This window comes from Humulus lupulus, chromosome 8 (genome assembly GCF_963169125.1).
Source record: "Humulus lupulus chromosome 8, drHumLupu1.1, whole genome shotgun sequence".
Taxonomy (NCBI): domain Eukaryota; kingdom Viridiplantae; phylum Streptophyta; class Magnoliopsida; order Rosales; family Cannabaceae; genus Humulus; species Humulus lupulus.
The window spans coordinates 15989887-16013006 of NC_084800.1; the positions used below are offsets into that span (position 1 = coordinate 15989887).

At 43.9% G+C, this 23120-nt stretch overlaps 1 protein-coding gene across 2 annotated transcripts; it reads right to left on the minus strand.

Moving 5' to 3' along the window:
* Positions 1-855: 855 nt before the first annotated feature.
* LOC133794788 (uncharacterized) lies at positions 856-3000 on the minus strand. 2 transcript variants are annotated; one of them, XM_062232190.1, is made up of 4 exons: positions 2445-2999; positions 2183-2344; positions 1692-2059; positions 856-1610 (listed from the first exon to the last, which is right to left on the minus strand). In XM_062232190.1, exons 1-4 carry the CDS (start codon positions 2977-2979, stop codon positions 1146-1148), a joined length of 1530 nt encoding a protein of 509 aa, XP_062088174.1. In that variant the 5' UTR covers positions 2980-2999; the 3' UTR covers positions 856-1145. The 2 variants fall into 2 exon arrangements, with proteins under 2 accessions (XP_062088174.1, XP_062088173.1); XM_062232189.1 differs by having other exon boundaries at positions 1692-2344; positions 2445-3000.
* Between the last annotated feature and the right edge of the window lie 20120 nt (positions 3001-23120).

Consider the following 23120-nt stretch of genomic DNA (forward strand, 5'->3'; position numbering starts at 1 on the left):
AATGGTTCTCAATTCATCAGTTTCGACTTCCAAGACTTCTGCAAGTTCTGGAACATCAAGCTCAGCTTCTCGACACCAAGGTATCCCCAAGCAAATGGACAGGCAGAGTCATCCAACAAGACCATCATGAACAACATCAAGAAGCGCCTCGAAAAAGCTAAGGGAAGATGGGCTGACGAGTTGCCAGGAGTCCTGTGGTCCTATCGAACCACAACCAGGACTGCGACAGGGGAGACACCATTCTCATTAGCTTACGGGATGGAGGCAGTCATCCCAACTGAGAGCGAAGTTCCGACAGCCAGATATGAGCTAACTACAGACGAAGAAAATTGGGAAAACATGTGCCATGAACTCGACACCATCGACGAAAGAAGGGACAAAGCACTCTTAAGAGTCTCAGCCTATCAACAGAGCATAGCCAGACATTACAACAAGAACATCCGCACTCGGACATTCAAAGTAGGAGATTGGGTTCTACGAAGAGTCTTCCAGAACACTAAGGAAGCTGGAGCAGGTAAGCTCGCCCCGACATGGGAAGGTCCCTACCTCATCACAAAGGTAGTCGGACATGGAGCATACAAGCTACAAACAAAGGAGGGACGCGATATCAACAACAGCTGGAATGCTATCCACTTGAGACTGTATCACTCTTAACTTAACCCAGTCTACTTTCATTTTCTTTCATCAGTATTCTCACAAGATCTTCATTCGAGCAACATACTGACACTTATAATGCAGGAAGTGTCAGAACTACATTTGGGCTTGATCCCTGCAAAGGGTATGTAGGCAGCTCCACGGAGCGCAGCCCCCTATCACAACCATTTTTTCTTTATATATATACTACGAACAGTTCAATAACAAATCTAAATATAAATTGACTAAGTCACTTTATACTTAGATTGGGGGAATAAGACACTAATACTCCATAAGTCATTCAGCCAATCAGCATCCGATACAAGGACTACAAAAGCTACCAGAACAATAACTTAAACAACACTAACAAAAGCTACAACAAGCCATAATACAACAAAACTAGGTCAGTTAGATCAGGATACAATACTACATAAGAAAAAGTTCATACTACAACTAGAAAAGGCCCGACAAACTCTGTTATCCCACGACAATGAACACGAGTAGAAGAGGAATCAGTCATCCACAACCAGATCATTAGTAGTCATGATGCCAAAAGAAGTGGCTAACTCTTCGGCCCGGGTTATCTCTTCAGCCCTCATCTTCTCCAATTCCTCAAGATCAGCAATGTATTTGGGAACATCCCAGCTATCAGCCTTACCATCCCGAAACTCACTAGCCATTACGCCACGGCATTGGATCTCAGCCTCCAGCCCAATGACCAACATCCGATTCTCCAACGAAGCAACCTCGGCTTTCAAATCATCAACTTGACCAAGAGTCACTCTCAGCTTCTCGACATCAGCTTCCTTGGATTCTAGTTGAGCCTTCAAATCAGCTATGAGTTGATCAGACTCCTTCTTGGAATCTTTCAGCCGACTAACTTCACCCCGAAGATCATTTCTCTGACTCCTTACTTCCTTTAGAGTTGCCATTAAGGACTTGATTTTCTTCTTCAGCCAAATGACCCCTTGCAAACCCTGACACATAAAAAAGAAAATGTAAGACAACAAGAGAAATCAGCTAGTCGGCACAAACAAAACTAAATGAAATATTCGTACCTGGAACAAATGAGAAACAGTGGTATCAATTGACCCATCCGTACCAACCTGCTCCATTCTGTGATCATCTTCGGGCCACAACAACTTATCAATCTCTCCTAAGTGAGGCCCAATCTCACTATAGGCCGCAGCATTGGAAGGGAACGAAAGGGCAACGGTGTCGCTAAATGGGTCGGAAGAATCATCCCGCACAGCCTTCTTCTTTTTTTTCGTCTGACTCCGCGTCAAAACAGGGGGATCAGCCGGAGGCACAACAACCTCTCTATCAGCTTCTGAGCTCCCAACGGACGATTTCTTTGCTTGACGCAAACGTTCCAAGGCATTGGAACCGGTTAGAGGAAGTGTAAAGGGTCGGGACATAGCTACGTCTGCAAACAACCGCTCACTTGTCGTCAATTCAGTCAAAAAATTGGGAGTATATCCCAAGACTTCTAAACTTCTCTTGATAAACACAACACGAGGATTATCAGGACTCTGTAGAAGAGGAATACCTTCAGGGAGTTTTTCAACAGAGCGCCACAAAGAACTCTGACGAAGACTCGATTCAGACAGCAAATCACTCCACTCACGCTCCGCCTCAGGAATAGCAAGAATACTCTTAAGTCGACCAGAAGACTCCCTCGAATCCCAAAGGTACTCAACTCGAAGCCTACCTGCAAAATGATAGAAGTATCAGCACACAAAATAAAATAAAAACAACAACAACATGTATATGCAAGGAAACGGATTAGTAGGCAAGCATAAAAGACTCACATGCAGGAGACCATGAACAAGGTATCCTACTATCAGCAGGTAACCCCAACGAGACGAAAGGGACGAAGAAGTAACGGTCCTTCCACCTCTTATCTCCACTCTTCAAACTAATAATTAAAGGAGGGTCCTTCCCCCTAGTTGTTAACTGGTACCTACCTTTGTCATTAAGGTGTGCCTTCAAGTAGTAAGCTCTCAACAAGTCAGCCACCCCAAGTGTTATCTTGTGCCTTTCACAAAGGACTTCGAGAGACATCAAAATCCGCCATGAATTTGGCATTAGTTGTTCGGGCGAAATCTCGTGGTACTCACACAACTCAACGACTAATCGGGGGATGGGAAACCGAAGCCCTTCTTTGAAGGGAAGTTCATACAGACACACCCAACCAGGTAAGTGCCAGTCAGGCCGCTCCGCCTTAGCAGGAGCATGCAGACTGATGGTATCAGGGATCTCATAATGACGACGAAGATAGGTCAACTCACCTAAACTTATGGAAGACCTAGGATTAGAACTAAGCATACTACCAGAACCCGACATACCACCATCAATAGGTTCGTTAGAATCTATTCCCCTTCCAGTAACATCACCTAAAGGACGACCCCCCAATTCTACTACTGTAATTCGGTTGCAATCAACCATCTCAGTAGAACTTTGAAAGAGAGAACTAAAATCTTCTTCACTAAACGAACAAGACAGTCGACAGACTGAATCAGCGTGACTATCACACCTACTTGTAGACATAATGAGCTGATCACCTAGAGCAAAACAACAGCTAAGCCTTAAGGAACACAAAAAAGACATGAAGAATATTTAGCTCGATACACAATCAAGAAGCGCTGGACGACTCATCAATCAATCAGTCAGACGGACCAAACATAAAAAACATATGATTAAACGAGGCAAAACAGACTACTATATCAAATTAGATTACAAAGTATTCAGTTAAACAGCAGTCAGCCTATAAGTCTCTACTAATCAGTCAGACATACCACTCAGCTCAAGGAACAGAAACACATGAATTAGACATACGCCTAAACAACAGAAATTCATATGCCACCATTGCAATCAGATCAAACGCAAACAGAAAATCTACAGGATCAAACAAAAATAACAGTTGAATAAACTAACCTAGCACGAAGAACATGAAGAACACGAAGAACACAAAGAACATGCATAAGGACATTGAAAGGAAAACAAATGAGAGAAAACTTACCTCTTGAGAAGCTCTTTTACTCCACACCTTGCACCTCCTCTCCAAGCCTTCCTCAAATGAATGCAATAGTAAAAACAAACCACCCTTATATAGGCACACAAATCCACCCGATTAGTGCCAAGTGTCAACCATCAGGTGGCCCTACCAAAAAGGATTTAACTTCCTAAGGACACTTAAAGTCTCAGAGACAAATGAAAATTCACATTGAGCGCACTAGGCCCACTCGGCCATCTCCCCCGGACACACTACCTCCTCGGCAGACCACTCGGCCCAAACACACGAGTCACTCGGCCACCCAGGCGAAGCACTCGGCCCACCCGGAGGAGCACTCGGCCATGCCGACAAAGCACTCGGCCACCCCGGTAAAGCACTCGGGGGAGCAATCAGCCATGCCAACGAAACACTCGGCCTTCCCGGAGGAACACTCGGCTCGTGCAGCCCATTCAGTCGGCCAACATGTGACCCACTCGGCCATGCCTCAGGGCCACCCCGTGGACCACTAGGCCAGAAGGCCGTTCGGCCCAAGCATCCAGTCGGCCCAAGCAGCCGGTCGGCCAACCAGGCCCGCGCGCATCCGCAATCCACTCGGACAGCCGGATGCATATGTGCTCATTACTCGGCCGGATGCGTAGGTGCGCATCACTCGGCCGCAAAGTAAGCAGCCAGTCGGCCCAAACAGCCGATCGGCCAACCAGGCCGCGCGCATCCACAGGTCACTCGGACAGCCGGATGCGTAGGTGCCCATCACTCGGCCGGATGCATAGGAACGCATCACTCGGCCACAAGTAAAATCGAGTATACCACCCCCGTGAATAATTTCTGAAAAAGGTAAATTGAGTCAATGCATATTCTGTAACTATTGGGAAAATGGATAAATTCTGATGGAATTAATTTCTTTTTTACTCTTTGATAAAAGAATGAATTCTATACCAAAGAGTGAGGGACAAACTGTAGTGGACAAAATTCGTATACTTGAAAAATAATAGTCCAACAAGCAGTCAGTCAGCCCAATAAGCTATCTAACTAGCCAAGAAGGCCCAAAGCCCATGTAAAATAGGCTCGCATATACAAAGTACCATCCAATTACCCAAAACCATACCCGGACCCGAATTCGGATACACTCAGTCAGCCAGGGACCTTGAAACAGTCAAGGCTCCCATCACGTTCGCCAAGAATCTCGGAATAAAACCACTTGGAGCGAGTCAAGCGAAGGAGAAAGACGGAGGAGGACGGAACGAGGAGGAGGACAATAAATAAGACCATCAGAGGTTGAGAAAAGGCATCAAATAATCACTGAACTTTCTTTACTCTCTAATTGAAACGAAGGCTACTCTATTTCTGAGCAATCCAGTCAAGCAAGACTAATTAGTCAGTCTGATTGGACCTGACCTAGTCGCTTGACTCCTCCGTCATCGCCACCGTCACTCTGACCATTTTACGACTCCTTCATCCATCATCATTTCGACTATTTATATCTTAATTTTATTACTTTCTATTAGCTCTCGTTACAACCCGACTGACTTGAGCGTCGGAGTCCCTTTGGCTGACACCCCACCGGTGCTCCCAATTGAACTCTCGTCTCTCTTCTTTTTGTTATTGACAGGTTGCTGGTGCCCATCTAATCAATTGTAGGAAATCACCTCTACAGTGGTTAATTGTAACAAGGAAAAATGAGTGGTTTGGAAGAAGAAGACCACTGTTGAGAAAGGGCAAATTGGTATAGAGATTGAACAACAGCAGCCATCTGGGACTGCTATACCAGAAAAAAGAGTGAATAATTCTACAAGTGGTGTTGCAGATGAGAGGAAAAAGAGTTCGGATAGGGGCTTTGATTCAAAGGAGAGTAATGAAGAACAGGGTATTCCAAACTCTTCTCAGCAAGGTGAAACAGGCAGTGATGAAATCTCTGGCAATTGGATTACTCCCAAAAGGCGAGGGCCAAGACAGGCAGTGGCAGCTCCTTCCAAGGCAGATGCAGCTCCAATCAAGGCTAGTACGAGTAATGGATATGAGGTTTTACAAGAAACTGGGGATGGGCTTTTGGTCACCAATTCTAACCCAATTAATTGATGGAAGTGTGTAATATGGTAGGGTGGAATGTGAGGGGTATGAATAAAAAAGAAAAGCAAAAAGCTATTCTAGATGTTTGTAAGGAGAATAAGGTTGGTTTTGGAGCTCTTTTTGAGACTAAGGTGAAACATGAGAAGATACAAGATGTCTTTGAGAATAATTTCCCTAATTGGGAATATTTTTCTAGTTCTATCACCTCTGGTAGGATTTTGGTTATTTGGCAAGCTAAGTTTGTGAAGGTCAAAATTTTGCTCGAGGATCCTCAACTTGTTCACTGCAAGATAAAAGTGTGTGGCCAGCAGGAGGTTTTCTTTGCCACGGTGGTTTATGGTAGTAACTCTATGGGGGAGAGAAAAAAGTTATGGGACAAGTTGGCTAGTATTGGTCAACTGAATAATCCTTGGATTATTTTCGGGGTGGCATATTGATAAATAAATTTTTATAATTAATAAGAATATAATTGACAAAAAAAAAGCGAATTAAAAAATGAGTAAAAAATTATTCGAAAATAATTAATATAAAATATTTTAATGATTTCTTATTAATTGATAAATATTCAATGACATTTTTATTATGTAATGTGAAAAAAAATTAACAACACTAGTAATGACACAAGAAAAATGTTGTATAAAGTATTGGACTTACCACCACACCCTCATTCAACAACACCTCAAAAAATGTCATGGAAGTGCTTCAATGACAAAATTTAAATGTCATCAAACGATAATTTTGTTGTAGTAAAGAAAAGAAAAATGGATTCATCTTCAAGCTCTAGCTCTTTAGCTCTCCCCCCAACCGTGCAAAGCCCCCAAACCCAGAAAACGCCAAACCCCCAACTCGTCCTTCTTCTTCTTCTTCAGCGGCAGATCTCTTCTTCTTCTTGGGCGGAGCTTTGAAGGCCGACGACAAACGAGTTCGAAGCTTTGAAGATCTCGACGGCGACTTCGAAGCTTTGAAGATAACTATACCTAAGCGACGACTTGACCTAGAGATGCCGAGACCTTGGACCGGACTTGGGCGACTGAGACAACAATGAGATTTAGGGGATCTAGAACTTCTAAGGATTTAGGTATAGGAGGAGGAAGATAGAAGATGAACAGGTAGAAATTCTAGAATAAATTTCTAGGTATCTTAGGGGCTGATTGGTAATGGATCTGGATTGGATTTTATCATTTTGGAATTTAAAAATTTGTGGGTCCCATGTAAATAGCTGATTGGCAGCTTATTTTTTAAAACAAATTTGAAATCTGTTTCCAAATTCCCAGTTGTAAAATAGAAAATGATAAATTGATGTTTTCTTCATTTTGTGATTTTTATTCCAAAAATCCTAAAAACTCTCTCCACATTCGTATCCCAAATTTAATACTGTTGACGCCGTTTTTCGTCAACAGATAAAAGAAGAGAGCACGTAAACAATTAAAGACAATGGCCAAAAGAAACAAACGAATCAAACACACGGTTTTTTACGTGGTTCAGCAGTTAAATCTGCCTAGCCCACGAGTCTCTGTTATTAACCTCAAGATTATCTCTGAACAATTCTTTAGCATGAATTCTATAGAGTTTTCTCTCAAGGATCAGAATTTCGGTCCTTTACAATGGTGCATGGCTTCCCTATTTATAGAGAAGGATGCAGAATACTATCCCACATATATTGGGTAGTTACTCTTTTTGTGTAAATAAAATAAATGGCTTTAAATGCCAATAATCAGATATAAAAGGAAACGTCCCCCCAAAGATCAGGGGGCGTATAACTGAATAAATAATATCCCACAATTCTTGGGGATTTACATCAATTAATGAGGGTTACATCTCATAGTTATAATACTTGTAGATATTCAAGGTGGTTATAACGTATCTTCAAGGCTCTAGCATTTCAGGTTTCATGTCATTGTGCGAGCCACTGACATCTCCCGAGCTAACGTTGCTTTCGAGATGGGATATCGAGCTCAAGACCCATGCTCCGAAGTTCCTGAAGATGAAGGTGTTCTCGGAGCTACCTTTCGAGACGGAGATCATTTCGAGATCACCGCATTCGAGATCATATATCATACTTTGCAGGCTCGACTTACAATCCTAGATCACTCTAATCCTCACGAGACCATTTGCTGCGAACTCGGCTTTCGAGGTCATATTTACTATGGCTCGAAATCTGGGTATAACATCTTGCCCCCTCAAAAGTATTTGTTCGAATCCTAAGAGAAGGAAACTTTTGAACTACTCTTTCTGGGAACCATACCGTCACACTCTTGAAAATGGACACGTGCCAGATGGGTATTGCTCACTTTAGGTACTTGAGTACCTTGGGAACACGCCCACGATCGTTCGCCTGACAACTTTTCGGCGCCATCTTGTCACCGATCCCCATCCATTCGATCTGTTGAGGAATTTAATCAACGCTCCTGATTAATCTAGTTTTCCCACCTATATATACAAGACCCCCTCTTCGTCTTCTTCACATTTGTTCATCACAAGCCAGAAAAAAGAAAAACACTCCCTAAACTTCTTATCACAGTTTACACTCAGTGCATGTTTTCTAGGCCGAAGAAACAAAGGAATCCTGGTTTGTTCGAGTCAGTGAGTTCTTTCTTGTAACCTCTTCTCCACTCGACGATTTCGCTGCAATCACCATCACTGTGTAAGTACGCCAATTTTGTTGTTCTTTTTATATTGTATTTGCTGTGTATGTTAGTTTACGTTCTTAGCATGATACGATATGAGGTTTTGAACCGATAGGTTTTTATGCTTTCTGGATTTTCACTCTGGATGTTCGTCTCTGGTTTATACCCAGTTTCGACGTTTGAATGTGGTTCCTATTTTCTGGGTTTTGAAATTCTTAGGCAGCGTTTCTTGTACATTAAGCTTTCGGATAAAAACATGGGCTTTGACAAATACACGAAACCCAAAAACGCTTTTCCTGGCTAACCGCCACTCTCCTTTCCCTTGAATTTCGGGATTTTCAAAAAAATCATCCACGCTCTTTTTTCTTTCCTGTGGAACACGCGCTCTGACTCTTTAGTGAGGGTCTTAATACTTAGTTTCTTGTCCTTAGATCTCCGAGCTCATCCCATCGAGCTCATGATTCTTGCATGCATGGCCCTCACCATTTTTCCTTTCTCGTTAGATGTCACAGAATCCGAAAAGACGGTGGGGGTCATTACGAGCAATACCTTACGAGCCCAAATCTCCGAGCCCGGAATCGATCTTTGCCCGGAACCAACGTCGGATAAAAGAATACGAGCTTGCGCGCGAGCAGGAGGACATTCGAGCCCACTATCGTCGTCAGATAGACGAGGTCATTGAAAAGAAGAGAAGAGTTCTTCGGGAAGCCATCTATCCGGAGCCCAACCCTGGACCTAGGCCAATTCCCCTCGACCCAGCGTTAAAAGTCACGGTTGCATACCACCCAGGGGAACTCCAGTTTTCCTTAATGGCGGAGCCTTCATCTTCGCAGCCTAGGAGGGAGATGTTTGAAGCCGAATTCTACCAGAGCTCGGTTACCACCACCGACCAAATAACTGATATCTTGGTCCTCCATGGCCTTAGTTCGTTGGACACACTGAAGTGTCGAGCTCCGACAAGGCATGAACGGAGCTGTTTCGCTCCTGGGGGCCGCGATTCCAGTGTGAAATACGCGGCCTGGAGCCAGGAACATATAAGGGCAGGAGCTTTGCTGCCCCTGAAGTCCTTTTTCAGAGACTTCATTGATTTCGTTGGGTTGGCTCCATTCCAACTCAACACCAACTCATACAGGGTGCTGTCTGCCCTGAGGTCCTTGTTCCACGAGCTGGGGTGGACAGGGCCTTCACCCCAAGAGATTTTATATCTCTTTTGTTTGAAGAGTAATCCCTCCCGAGCTCGGGGAGGAGATGGTTTTTACTATCTTTCGAGCTACCCCAAAGAGACAAAGATCTTTGAAGATCTTCCGAACCATCCTCCTGACTTCAAGAAGGCTTTTTTCTGGATAGACGGTCTGTCCCCGTCTCGACACCGTTCGTTCAGGAGGATTCGTAAGTGTTCTCGTTACTTTCTATTTTTAAGCTCGGAATTTTAGCCCTAAAATCCATATTTAGTTGAAGTGTACCTCGTCTTTCAGCTAACTTTCAGCGTCCCACTCCTGACGAAACAATGAAGGAGCACAGAGAGGCCCTGCTCCGACTCCCATACGGCAGGAGGTCTCTCTCATTTTTATTACATGAGGACAAGCTACGAGCTTGTGGGTTGTTGGGACAGGACCAGTCAACCTCTGACTGGTCCAGTAAAAAATATGGACGCTGGGAGGAAGTGCCACTGCCCACAGGCATCCTTCCTCCTAGGAGAGAAAGGAAAGCATCTCTCCCAATTCGCTCGAGAAGTCCGCGGTCGGGAAATGAGGCCAATGACGAAGCCTCGAGTTCGGACTCCGGTGGAGGTAAAACCCTTCCTACTTCGCGAATGTGGTCCCCCACTTTATTAAAACACAGGCCCAATAGACTAGTCTCGTGCCCACAGGATAGATACCACTTCTACATATGGAGTTGGGTAGATGACTGTGTCCATAGGTTTGATAGTGGGCTCGGGAAATACGACACTATGTACACCACGGACGAGGTGTGGAATGGGATTGCTGTGCAGTATGGGACCAATGATTATAGGGACCTTTCGAGGTTATCTCCAACTTATAGGGAAGGCACTCCCCCCGCCTCTTCTGAAGACGGGGGAATTTCATGGTCCCCAAGCTCGAGCTCGGGGGAGAGTCTCAGTTAGGTTTTTTCTTCAACTGGTTTACATCTTTTCCCAAAGTTATTATCATTGTTTAACTCACTGTCATTATGCAGGTGCCATGAATCCCGACCTCGACGCCGTGCTCTTTAGTGATGGGGGAGCTGGCGCCCAGAAGAGCAAACGCCCGAGGATACCAAAGAGGCCCGACCGATAGTCCAAGGTACCTAAACATCACGAGACGACTCCCTCGGCCCAGATCACTGCGAACACCTCCAAGGAACCGACTGCCCAGGTTGATGGGTCAGGCCCTACTGCATCCATCTCGCAGCTTCCCACCGAGACCCGGTTAATAGTTGTTCGGCCCCCGAAGAAACCTTCTACCTCAACGGTTCAGCTGCCAACGGCCCGAACTCATACTGAGGAATATGTACTTGATGGCGCCGCTGGGACAGAAGGGGCGATTCTCAGCTCGGACGTCCTTTCTCGGGTGGGTCAGAGCTTTTCTGGCTTTGGCGCCGACCACTGGGACCTCGTGCGCAAGGCCTCGGACTGCAACACTCTTTATGAGAAGAGTATCGAACTCTCCACCGCGGTAGCCTTCTCAACTCTATTTAGAGTATTTATGTCTCTGATTATAATTCTGATTCGTTCTTTGTGTTTCAGGCCCTTGTTGTTTCAGCACAACTCAACTACAAGCTGACCAACGAGGTGCAAACGAGCTTATCTCTGGCTCAGAAGTCGAAGGATCGCGAGCTGAAGATGGCTGACGAGCTCAAAGACTCGAAGTCTGAACTTGAAAAATTGAAGACCCGTCTCGAGGAGCTTGAAAAGTCAAACACTGAGCTCGAGAAGGCCAATGCCAAGCTCGAAGAGGAGAAGTCTGCCACCCTCGATTTCATGGAGAGTGAGAAGACCCGCCTCTTGAATGAGTCTAAGGAGCAGAGGGAGAAAGCGGTCAACCAGGCCATGTACAAGCTTTGGGCCGACAATGCCGAGCTTGACACCAGCTTCCTGGGTCCTCTCGAAGCCACATATGTTGAGCGGTGGAATGCCCGTCTTTTGGCAAGTGCAGCTGCTCGAGAGGCGGCCCAGCAGGATAGTCATGCTATTCGTCCTGAGGGATCCGGTGCCACTGATGCTAAGAAGGCCAAGGAGACTCTTCTTCCTTAAATTCGATCTCGGAGAAATCAGTTATCGGGGCTACGTCCCCTTATGTAATTATTTTATGCCCATGGGGCTGATACAATTTCTTTAACTAATTCTTTTACATGCTTTACATTTCTTGGCTCGAAATATTTTGCACATTTTTATAATTGATGAACCGGTTATGTTTATTTACGCATACAAACATAGTTTGGATTTAGGCTCGAAATTCGATGCATTCATGCATAGTTTATTCGAATTATCCGTTTCCGACCTCGTTATTTATCAAGGTCGGATATTACTTCAACCATGAACTCGAAAGTACTTATATGGTATGTAATATGAATGATTTGGTTATCTTTTTAGTCACTTTTCCTCTTCCTCAGTATTTTGGCTCCGAGGTTACGAGTTCGAAACTATTTTTCTTTAGGATATTCCAGCCTCGACCTCGACATATTTCGCAATAGGTTTAGGTTCCCATTTATCATCGATCGATAATTTGGCCGGTTTGTTCCAAACCTGTTAAGCTTGCACATCTGGTTAACTCCAAACGTTTTAGGTTTTTGGTAGTTCGGTTATGTCCGAACTATCTAAGCCCGCGTATTTGGTTATATCCAAACACTTAGTATGTTTTTGATAACTCGGTTAAGTCCGAACTATCTAAGCTCGCTCGGTTAAGTCCGAACTATTTAAGCTCGCGTATTTGGTTATATCCAAATACTTCATGTTTTATTTATTATTTTTTATTTTTTAAGCTGGTGGTATGTATACCAATGATGCCCCCTTAATATCCTATGAGTGTGACCATAGGTTATTAAATTAAGAGAGATTGCAAAAATAAAAAAAAATTACATGCGAAACAAAGTAGACATGTTATTCAAAAACAAACTAACAGATAAAAAATCATGGTTACAGGCAACACTTTTCCTATACTATTGATAATAAGGTCTAAGGTGTTCGCCATTCCATGCTCGTGGTATAAGGCTCCCATCTAATCTCGAAAGTTTGTATACGCCAGGGCGGATGACTGATTCTATCTGGTATGGTCCTTCCCAGTTTGGCCCGAGTACTCCTGCTGCTGGATCTCGGGTTGCTAAGAATACGCGTCTCAATACCAGATCTCCTACTCCGAACTTTTGATCTCGAACCCTTTTATTGAAATATCTTGTGGTTCGTTGCTGGTAAGCAGCATTTCTCAGCTGAGCCTCCTCCTTCTTTTCTTCGATCAAGTCTAGGGTTTCTTCGAGCTGAGTATGATTGGAACTTTGGTCGTAAATCTGAGTTCGAATCGTTGGAATTTCGACCTCAATGGGCAACATTTCCTCGCAGCCGTATGCTAGAGAAAATGGGGTATGTCCAGTTGATGTCCGAGCTGTAGTTCTATATCCCCAAAGGACTTGAGGTAATTCCTCAGGCCATCGTCCCTTTGCTTCTTCCAACTTTTTCTTCAAAGAACTTTTGAGAGTTTTATTAACGGCTTCGACCTGACCATTCGCCTGAGGCAGGGCCACTAACGAAAAGCTCTTTATTATACCGTTCTTGTTACAAAAGTTCGTAAATAAGTCGCAATCAAACTGGGTTCCGTTGTCAGACACAATCTTTCTTGGCACTCCATATCGGCATACGATGTTCTTTACCACGAAATCTAGGATCTTCTTTGAAGTTATGGTCGCCAATGGTTCAGCCTCCGTCCATTTTGTGAAGTAATCAACCGCGACCACAGCATACTTTACTCCTCCTTTGCCGGTTGGGAGTGAGCCTATGAGGTCGATGCCCCATACCGCAAAAGGCCATGGGGATGTCAACATGGTCAGTTCGGAAGGTGGAGCTCGGGGTATCGTGGCGAATCTCTGGCATTTGTCGCACTTTTTCACGTACTCGAAAGAGTCCGTTTTAATGGTTGGCCAGAAATATCCTTGGCGTATAATCTTCTTGGATAGGCTATGCCCCCCGGTATGGTCTCCGCAGAACCCTTCATGAATTTCTTCAATAATCTTCTTTGCCTCGGGAGGAGTCACACATCTGAGCAATGGCATGGAATACCCTCTTCTGTATAGCCTTCCGTCCAGGATGGTGTAACGAGGAAGTTGATACATTAGTTTCCGAGCCTGATTTCGATCTTTTGGAAGAATTCCATTTTCGAGATACTCAACGATCGGGCTCATCCAGGTCGGCTCTGTCTCGATCATACACACATCTTCCTCGTCAGGCTCAGTAATACTGGGTGCTGACAGGTGTTCTACGGGTATAACATTCAGCTCCTCATTTTCGGCAGAGGTGGCGAGCCGAGCTAAAGCATCTGCATTTGAGTTTTGTTCTCGGGGAACCTGTTCGATTGCATAAAACTCAAAAAACTCTAATGCGGACCTTGCCTTCTCCAGATAAGCTGCCATTTTTGTGCCACGAGCCTGGTATTCTCCCAAGATTTGATTAACCACGAGCTGGGAGTCGCTGTAGCAATGTATAGCTTTGACCTTGAGCTCTTTTGCTATTCGTAGTCCCGCAAGTAAAGCCTCGTACTCAGCTTCATTATTAGATGCTTTAAAGCCGAACCTTAACGCAGAGTGAAGTTTGCTCCCTGCAGGAGTGATCAGAATAACTCCTGCCCCTGCTCCATTTTCATTTGACGAGCCGTCGACGTAGAGTTTCCACAGCTCGTGGGCCGTGGTTATTACCTCGTCGTCGGCTATACCAGTGCACTCCACTATAAAGTCTGCCAAGGCTTGTGCCTTAATGGTCGTTCTCGGATGGTAGGTGATCTCGAACTGTCCGAGCTCAACAACCCATTTAAGGAGTCGACCAGACGCCTCTGGTTTAGACAAGACTTGCCTTAGTGGTTGATCTGTTAGTACATGGATAGGATGTGCCTGAAAGTAAGGGCGGAGCTTGCGAGATGAGTGGATTAGGCTGAGGGCGAGCTTCTCCATTAGTGGATATCTTAACTCTGCCCCCAGTAATCTTTTACTGATATAGTAGACGGGTTTCTGTACTCTCTCTTCTTCTTGAACGAGCACCGCGCTTATCGCGTGTTCGGTAGTTGAGAGGTATAGGAATAGTACTTCTCCTGTCTCAGGCTTCGATAGGATGGGCGGCTCGGCTAAGTGCTTTTTGAGCTCCTAAAAGGCTAGCTCGCACTCATCTGTCCATTCGAACTTCTTACTTCCTTTTAATAAGTTGAAGAATGGGAGACCGCGGTCCGTCGACTTCGAAATGAACCTGCTCAGAGCTGCCATCCTGCCAGTCAAGCTTTGAACATCTTTATGCTTCCGAGGTGAAGGCATATCGATCAGGGCCTTTATTTTGTCCGGATTAGCCTCGATCCCACGAGAATTGACAATGAAACCCAGAAATTTTCCTGAAGACACCCCAAAAGTGCACTTCTGAGGATTCAACTTCATGTTGAACTTTCTGAGCACGCCAAAGCACTCTTCGAGGTCTTCAACATGGTTCTTGTTAAGTTGAGACTTTACAAGCATGTCATCAACATAAACTTCCATGTTGTTTCCTATTTGCTCTGAAAACATCATGTTTACGAGCCGCTGGTACGTGGCTCCGGCATTCTTGAGTCCGAACGGCATGACATTATAGCAGTAGAGCCCTTTATCTGTGATGAAGCTCGTATGCTCTTGGTCGGGGGCGTGCATGGGAATCTGGTTATATCCAGAATAGGCATCCATGAACGACATCAGCCCATGTCCCGCTGTGGCGTCTACAAGCTGGTCAATTCTCGGCAGGGGAAAACAATCTTTCGGGCAGGCCTTGTTGAGGTCCGAGTAGTCAATGCACGTTCTCCACGTCCCATTGGGCTTCGGGACCAACACTGGATTGGCCACCCAGTCCGGGTAAAAAGCGTCCCTTATGAAATTATTTGATTTCAGCCTGTCCACCTCCTCCTTTAGTGCTTTCTTTCTGTCTTCATCCAGCTGCCTTCGCTTTTGCTGCTTCGGGGGAAAGCTTTTGTCTATATTCAATGCATGGCTCGCTACATTAGGGCTTATTCCCACCATGTCAGAGTGTGACCACGCGAAGACACCCTGGTTTTTCTTCAGAAAGCAAATTAATTGCTATTTTGATTCGTCTTGGAGGTGTTTCCTGACCTTCACCTTCTTTGAGGGATCAGCTTCCTCGAGCTGAACCTCTTCGAGCTCTTCCAAAGGTTGGAGGTCAACCTTTTCCTCAATCCTCGGATCGATCTCCTCATCAATTTCTAAAACTGTCCCATCTTTATTCTGTATGACAACGAGTGCTTGAGCGCTCGTTTGTTTCTTTCCCCTCAAGGAAATGTTGTAGCACTCCCTTCCTGCCAATTGATCTCCTTTCAATGTTCCGACTCCGCTCGAAGTTGGGAACTTAAGGGCTAGATGCCTTACAGATGAAACTGCCCCCAGCCCGACCAGGGTGGGTCTCCCGAGCAATACATTGTAGGCAAATGGTAACTCTACTACCACGAACTCCATCATCTTGGTCATCGAGACTGGATAGTCTCCCAAGGTCACAGGGAGTTCGATGGACCCCATACAGGCGGTTCCTTCTCCAGAAAAGCCGTACAACGTGGTTGCACAAGCCTTCAGGTCGCGAAGGGAGAGTCCCATTTTTTCTAGTGTTGCTTTATAAAGAATGTTAACTGAGCTCCCATTGTCTATGAGAACTCGGCGCACTCTTTTGTTGGCAAGTTGTAGGGTGATGACAAGTGGATCATGATGAGGGAACGGGACATGGGAGGCATCCTCCTCGGTGAAGGTTATAGGCTGAGTTTCAACCCTTTGGCTTTTTGGTGCCCTTGGTTCGGGTTCATAAGGAGACCCGTCCCCTGTCTTCAGCTCATTCACATATCGCTTTTGAGCATTTCTACCCCCTCCTGCGAGATGAGGACCTCCCGAGATGGTTATTATGTCCTCTCCATCTATCGGCGGAGGCCTGTCTTCTTCCCGAGATCGGGAGTTATTATTCTGTGCTGCCGGAAGCGCGGCTACTCTCTGGCTGGCAGTAGTCTGTCCAGTATTCTGGTTTTTGACATACTGCCGGAAATAACCTCTCGAGATCAACCCTTCGATCTCGTCCTTCAGCTGTCGGCACTCATCAGTTGTGTGTCCGGTGTCCCTATGAAACCGGCAATACTTGCTGGAATCCCTCTTGGACTTTTGATTCCTCATAGGGTCCGGACACCTGAAGGGGACCTGGTTTTCATTAGCCAGGTATATGTTTTCCCGAGACTCGTTGAGCTCGGTGTGCACTTTATATACGGAGAAATACCTTTCTCCTTTCTTCTTCTTTCCTCCATCAGCCTCAGGGTTATTTCCCTCGCTCTTTTTCCTCTTGGAGGGATTCTCCGAGGTAGGCTGTGGAGCTGCTGGGTCAGCCGAGGTTGAGGCGGAATTAATGTTTATCGTTGTAGTTTCGGTCTGCGAGGTCGCCTTGAGCGTTGACCTCGCCTCCTCTACATTGACAAATCTCTGCGCCCGTCTGTTAAACTCGGTTATCGACTGTTGTGAAAATTGATTCGATTAAAATGTGCAAGTGTACACAGTCACAAAACAAGTAATAAAGTAGTAAGTATTCAAGATCGTCTCCACAGGGATTGCAAATTAAAAAGTAAGCAAAACAATTACTAAACAATTTTAGAAAATTAAAAGTCAAGTGGTTGTTTATAGACTAAGCAAAGTATTAAAATAAAATAGAAATACTGAAATTAAAAACTGAACTGAACAAGAAAATTGAGAGAAATTTATGAATTGCAAAATGGACTTGAATTGTTGAATTCCCCTATATTATTCGTCCTGAACAAATTGCGAACGTGTTGCTGCAGCAATACTCTAGCAAAACTCCCAGGATAACAAAAAGTTCATTTAATACGCATAAAACTTTCCCAAATCTTATGACCTTAATTCTTCTACCTAATTAAACATATTCCTATGCAAAATCAGATTTAAGAATGAAATCACAGTTCACTTCTCATATGTTACACAAGGTAATTAACATATCCCTATATTAATTACTAACATAACCTAACCTAGATTATGACTTGTGTCATTCAAGCTTTTCCTATTACATTCAACCTTTCCAGCATTAAATATAATTAAAATAACTTGCCATTGCTGGCCAAACAACAACAAAAAATCAATTTAAGCACACTTGAATGATCAAGGGAGATTTTACTAAAATAAAGTGCAAGAAATGGATAGATTATAACATAGGGTTTATCAACAATTCAAGCCACCAAGAAATTAGTTCATGGCTGGTTTCATAAACAGTAATTCACAATCAAAACAGCCCATAATATTCAGATTTAGTATCTAACTCAGAAATTAATAACAGAAAGTTTAAGAAAAGAAGAAAGAACAAATCCAAATGATGCTTGAGCTTTCTATGCTTGTCCTCCTTCTTCCTTGTTGGTATCTCAGCTTGTTTCTCTGTTTTTTTTTTCTGGTTTTCTTTGCCAAAAATGGCTGCTGATTGTATATTACGGCTGGAGCATTCTTTTGGTATATTAGGTTATCTTCTTCTCCTCCAAAAGTACCATAATGCCCCTCTTTTTCTCCCAAAACATCAAGTCTTCCTTCTCTTTTGTCCTTTTCTCCAATATACTGATTATTTCCTTCTGCCACTGCCACATCAGCTGAAATGTAAGCTTGACTCTTGACTGCCACGTGTTCCCTCCTCCAAAATATAGTTGATCACAATGCTTCAGTTTTGCTGCAGCAATCCTGAATATTCAGCCATCAACACAATAATTTCATCACAATAGACTCTTAAGCTCACTCATTCCTTTGTGCAAATATTTAACCATGAAATCATTATCTTTAACCCAATAGCTATTAAAAACTAAAAAAATAATTACACTTAATTAAGATAATGAAAACATCCAAGTTAGCTACAAAAACTAAAAATAAACTAACATCACTCATGATTTTTTTCACAAATATAAGTTCAAAAGCACATGAAATAACTCTTTATTCAAGAGTTATCATCGACCTCACCGGTTTCCCTTGCATGTCATCCCAAAGGGCACTCCCGGGTAAAACACCAGCTCGGATAGCCATTAGGTGCCCACTGTCATCCACATCTCGAGCTCGGGCGACCTCAAGATTGAATCTTGTTAGATAGCTTTTCAGTGTTTCGCCTGGCTGTTGTCGGACGTTGGTCAAAGTGGATGCCTCTGGTCTGACTCCCATCATAGCCCAGAACTGCTTCTTGAAGTCCCTAGACAACTGATCCCATTAGGTTATCGAGTGTCTCTTGTACTTCTCGAACCAACTCTTGGCAGGTCCGGCTAATGATGTTGGAAACAACATGCATCTGAGCTCGTAACCCACGTTACTAGCTCTCATGATAGTGTTGAATGTACTCAGGTGGCTACATGGGTCAGTTTTTCCCTCAAACGCTGGGACGTGAGGAATCCGGAACCCTTGGGGAAACTGAGTGTTAGAAATATTGGGAGCAAACGGCTCGAGCTCCTCATCAGAGTCCTCATATCGACCGTTCCCTCATTCATTCTTCAAAAGCCTAAAGGCTTTTTCGAGCTGATCAATCCTTTCTTGGACTGGGTCCTTAGGGGGTGTCTGGAATTGATAGTCATTAATCGCGATCCCAGGCTCGCGTCTCCGTGAGGGATCTCTACGCCCATTCAGATGATTCCTTAGATCCGGATTTGTCTGATCTCCTTTCCCCCTGCTCTGATTCAGATGATTCCGCAGGTCGGGACGGGTCTTGTGGCTTCCAGTATTTTTACGACCTCGGTCGCGTTTACTGACGGACCTGGTTTCTCCGGACTCGTCACTGGTGAAACTTACTGATCGGTCATTTCGAGATGGGTTCTTCCCGTGTCGCCTTGTCTCCGCAGTGCGAGACCGGGACGTCTGACTTCTCTCAGATTGTGCGCCTCTCCGCTCCTGGAAAGTCTCCCTGTGTCCTTGCCTATCCCCCGTACGCCCTTGATCCTGATTCTGAACAGGTTGAGCGTTTCTACGGGGAGGTGAAGGATATCTTACGGGAGATGGAGGGAACCGTATAGGTGACGGTGGCTGCCTCCCTTGCTTCGGCCTAGAGGGTCCAGAATTTGCCCGAGATGGGCCAGTTGCGTTTGGTGCACTACCAGGAACCTGAGTCCGAGCCTCGGTATGAGCTCGGTTATTCTCAGTTCCTGCAGGTGCTTCCGCAGGTGGATTAGGCGGGACCCGAGCTCGGGTACTCCTCTGAGGCCTAGAAGGAGCAGATGGCTCTGCTGGTGTTGGAGGTTGTGCCGGCCTCCTTGTGGCAGCATTTTTTCGTGGACGTCCACGGGGCCTCCGGGGAGGAACGTGCATGTCCCTTGGAGGAGGGACTTGGTCTTCGCGCGGAGGCGGGGGCTGAGCCACCTGCGCCTCTGCGGCTATCCTAGTCAACTCCTCGTTACGTTTGTTAGCTTCTGCCAACAACTGTTTCAGCTGCCGATTCTCCAATTCTACAATAGGGACATAACGTTCAGGGTTATAGTACATGTCCTCATCCCTTGGTTGTGGAGGTGGTCCCCGGGAATCAGAGGACCCACTCCTTTCATCAGCGTCCGGGTTCTCCATTGGCTGTTTTCCAGGACGCCTTGGGTAATTTTCTTCAGGAGTGTTCTGATTGTTTGCAGCCATGAATCTCTCAGGGATGAATGCGTAAGGCTCTCAATGAAAGCACCAAACTGTTGACGCCGTTTTTCGTCAACAGATAAAAGAAGAGAGCACGTAAACAATTAAAGACAATGGCAAAAAGAAACAAACGAATCAAACACACGGTTTTTTACGTGGTTCAGCAGTTAAATCTGCCTAGTCCACGAGTCTCTGTTATTAACCTCAAGATTATCTCTGAACAATTCTTTAGCATGAATTCTACAGAGTTTTCTCTCAAGGATCAGAATTTCGGTCCTTTACAATGGTGCATGACTTCCCTATTTATAGAGAAGAATGCAGAATACTATCCCACATATATTGGGTAGTTACTCTTTTTGTGTAAATAAAATAAATGGCTTTAAATGCCAATAATCAGATATAAAAGGAAACGTCCCCCCAAAGATCAAGGAGCGTATAACTGAATAAATAATATCCCACAATTCTTGGGGATTTACATCAATTAATGAGGGTTACATCTCATAGTATCTTCAAGGCTCCAGCATTTCAGGTTTCATGTCATTGTGCAAGCCACTGACATCTCCCGAGCTAACGTTACTTTCGAGATGGGATATCGAGCTCAAGACCCATGCTCCGAAGTTCCTGAAGATGAAGGTGTTCTCGGAGCTACCTTTCGAGACGGAGATCATTTCGAGATCACCGCATTCGAGATCATATATCATACTTTGCAGGCTCGACTTACAATCCTAGATCACTCTAATCCTCACGAGACCATTTGCTGCGAACTCAGCTTTCGATGTCATATTTACTATGGCTCGAAATCTGGGTATAACATCTTGCCCCTCACAGATTCAGTTTTTTAAAACTCAAAAATAGTTTCTTGACATTTAACCAATCACATTTTTAGAAACATGTTTTTAGTCACTAAATTCAGATTTTCATTTCAGAATCTCACTTTTCAAAAATACAGTTTTCTAATCGCGTACCAATCAGACCCTTAATTTCTTCTTTGAAAAAAGTTAGTGGGTTTTTTTTTTTAAAAAAAATATATTTTGATTTGGGTACACTACACCAAAATAGTCAATGTCGTTGACCGAGAATCAACATTTGTGGCAGATGAGCACTGCCACAAATGTTGGGGCATTTGCGTCAGTGATAACACTGACGCTCTTAATTGGCGAAGTTTGCGTCAGTGGGCAACTGACGCTAACGGCATGTTTGCGTCAGTTGCCCACTAACGCAAATAGTGCGCCCCGTATTAAATCCCAACCATCATCCCCGAGCCCCCTCATTCTCCCAAATTCGAAAACTTAGGTTTTCTCCCAACAACCAACGACACCTTCGACTTTCTTGACCCATTTTGGTGAGTTTTTATCACTTTTTTTTAAAAAAAATTTTATGGTTAAATTGATGAATATAATATGTTTCTGAAACTTATACATAGTTTTTTTTTTAAAAAAAATTTGTATAGTTTTTTTATTTTGAAGATTATTGTTTGAAAAACCAAAACCCAAAAACCCTCCTCTTGATTTTTTTCTCTGACTGGATTTGCAGGGGTCATGTAGGTGGCTAGGGTCGCGGGGGTCGTGGGGGGTGGTTGGGGTCGCGGAGGTTGAGAGGTGGCTAGCTGGAGACTGGGTATAGGGGGGTTGGGGTCGCATGGGGTCGCATAGGGTGGCTGGGGGCTGGGTACACGGGGTCGAGGTTCATAGCGTTTTATTTTTATTTTTTTAATTTAGCATTTGCGTCAGTTGAACACTGTCACAAATGCCACGTTTGTGACAGTTGGACACTGACGCAAATGTCAAGTTGATTTGTGTCATGGGATTTCGCGTCTGTTTCAAAATTGACGCAAAAAATCAATTGTGACAGTTAGGAACTGTCACAAATGACATTTTTTGTAGTAGTGGTATTGTGTTGAGTCTAGTTTTTGTCATGTTTAGATGATGTTTTAGGTAGTCTTTTATGTCATTTTTCTTTCATTTAGTGTGGGTTTATGCTGTTGTTTGTTTGTTTTTGTAGCTTTTGTGAATAATAGGAAGATTTGAGTACTTGGAGGAAAAATGTCCAAAAAGAGAAGAAATATCCAAGTTTTGATAATATTTTTGACAAAGGATGGATCTCAACATGATTTGGATGCATTGATGATTTTTCGGGCTTCAAAATGCAAGAATTGAGAAATGTCTTAAGGGTCGCGACATGAGCACTGTAGAGCCGCGACTAGCCCTTGAAACAGAACCTATGTTTCGGAGGAGAAACTTGAGCCGCGGCATAGAAGGGCCAAAACCCAGAAATCAGAGAAACGGGCCGTGGCATGGATTTGGGAGAGCCGCGGCCTGGCAATTCAGATCCGTGAAGATTTAAGACATGGGCCACGGCATGGTACATGTAGAGCCACGACCCGCCTCTTCAAAAGCTGAAAAGATTAGGTTTTACGAGGAAGAAAAAAACGAGAAAGAGGATACAAATTTTTTTGAGAGTCTTGGAGGCTAAGAAGGCTGAGAGAATTAAAAAACTGCATGTTTTTCATCTATTTTCTTATGTTATTTTTTAATTTCTTTGTGATTAGAATTACAATTATGAACTAATTTGCTGTTTAGGATTTTTAATTGAATCACTTAAATCCTTATTATGAATTAATGCAATTTTATTTTTCTTCTTCAATCTCTTTTCAATTCCTTATAGCCTATTCTTATTGATTGATTATTGATTGGCCATCTATAGTCATTATCTATATGTTTTTTAATCAAAATCTGAGAAGTGCGATTTGAATTTGCTTTGGTTATATTGGACATAATTCTAATTTGGAATGAGAATATCTAGATTAATTGTGTAACTATTTATTGAGTTGTTGAGATTAATGCTATCTTTGTGATTCAATTTACCATAGAAATATAGGAAATTGTCACTTAAGTTGAGTTTATAATTCATAATATGATTATAAGCTGCTTTTGTCAACT

What these genes read in the sequence shown, in the direction of transcription:
- LOC133794788 (XM_062232189.1), bottom strand. Translation starts at nt 2,979, where the DNA reads ATGTCGGGTTCTGGTAGTATGCTTAGTTCTAATCCTAGGTCTTCCATA. An exon ending in TTGTTCATGGTCTCCTGCAT is followed by an intron (nt 2,345 to 2,444) that starts GTGAGTCTTTTA and finishes ATCATTTTGCAG; the next exon opens with GTAGGCTTCGAGTTGAGTAC. An exon ending in CTGTTTCTCATTTGTTCCAG is followed by an intron (nt 1,611 to 1,691) that starts GTACGAATATTT and finishes TTTATGTGTCAG; the next exon opens with GGTTTGCAAGGGGTCATTTG.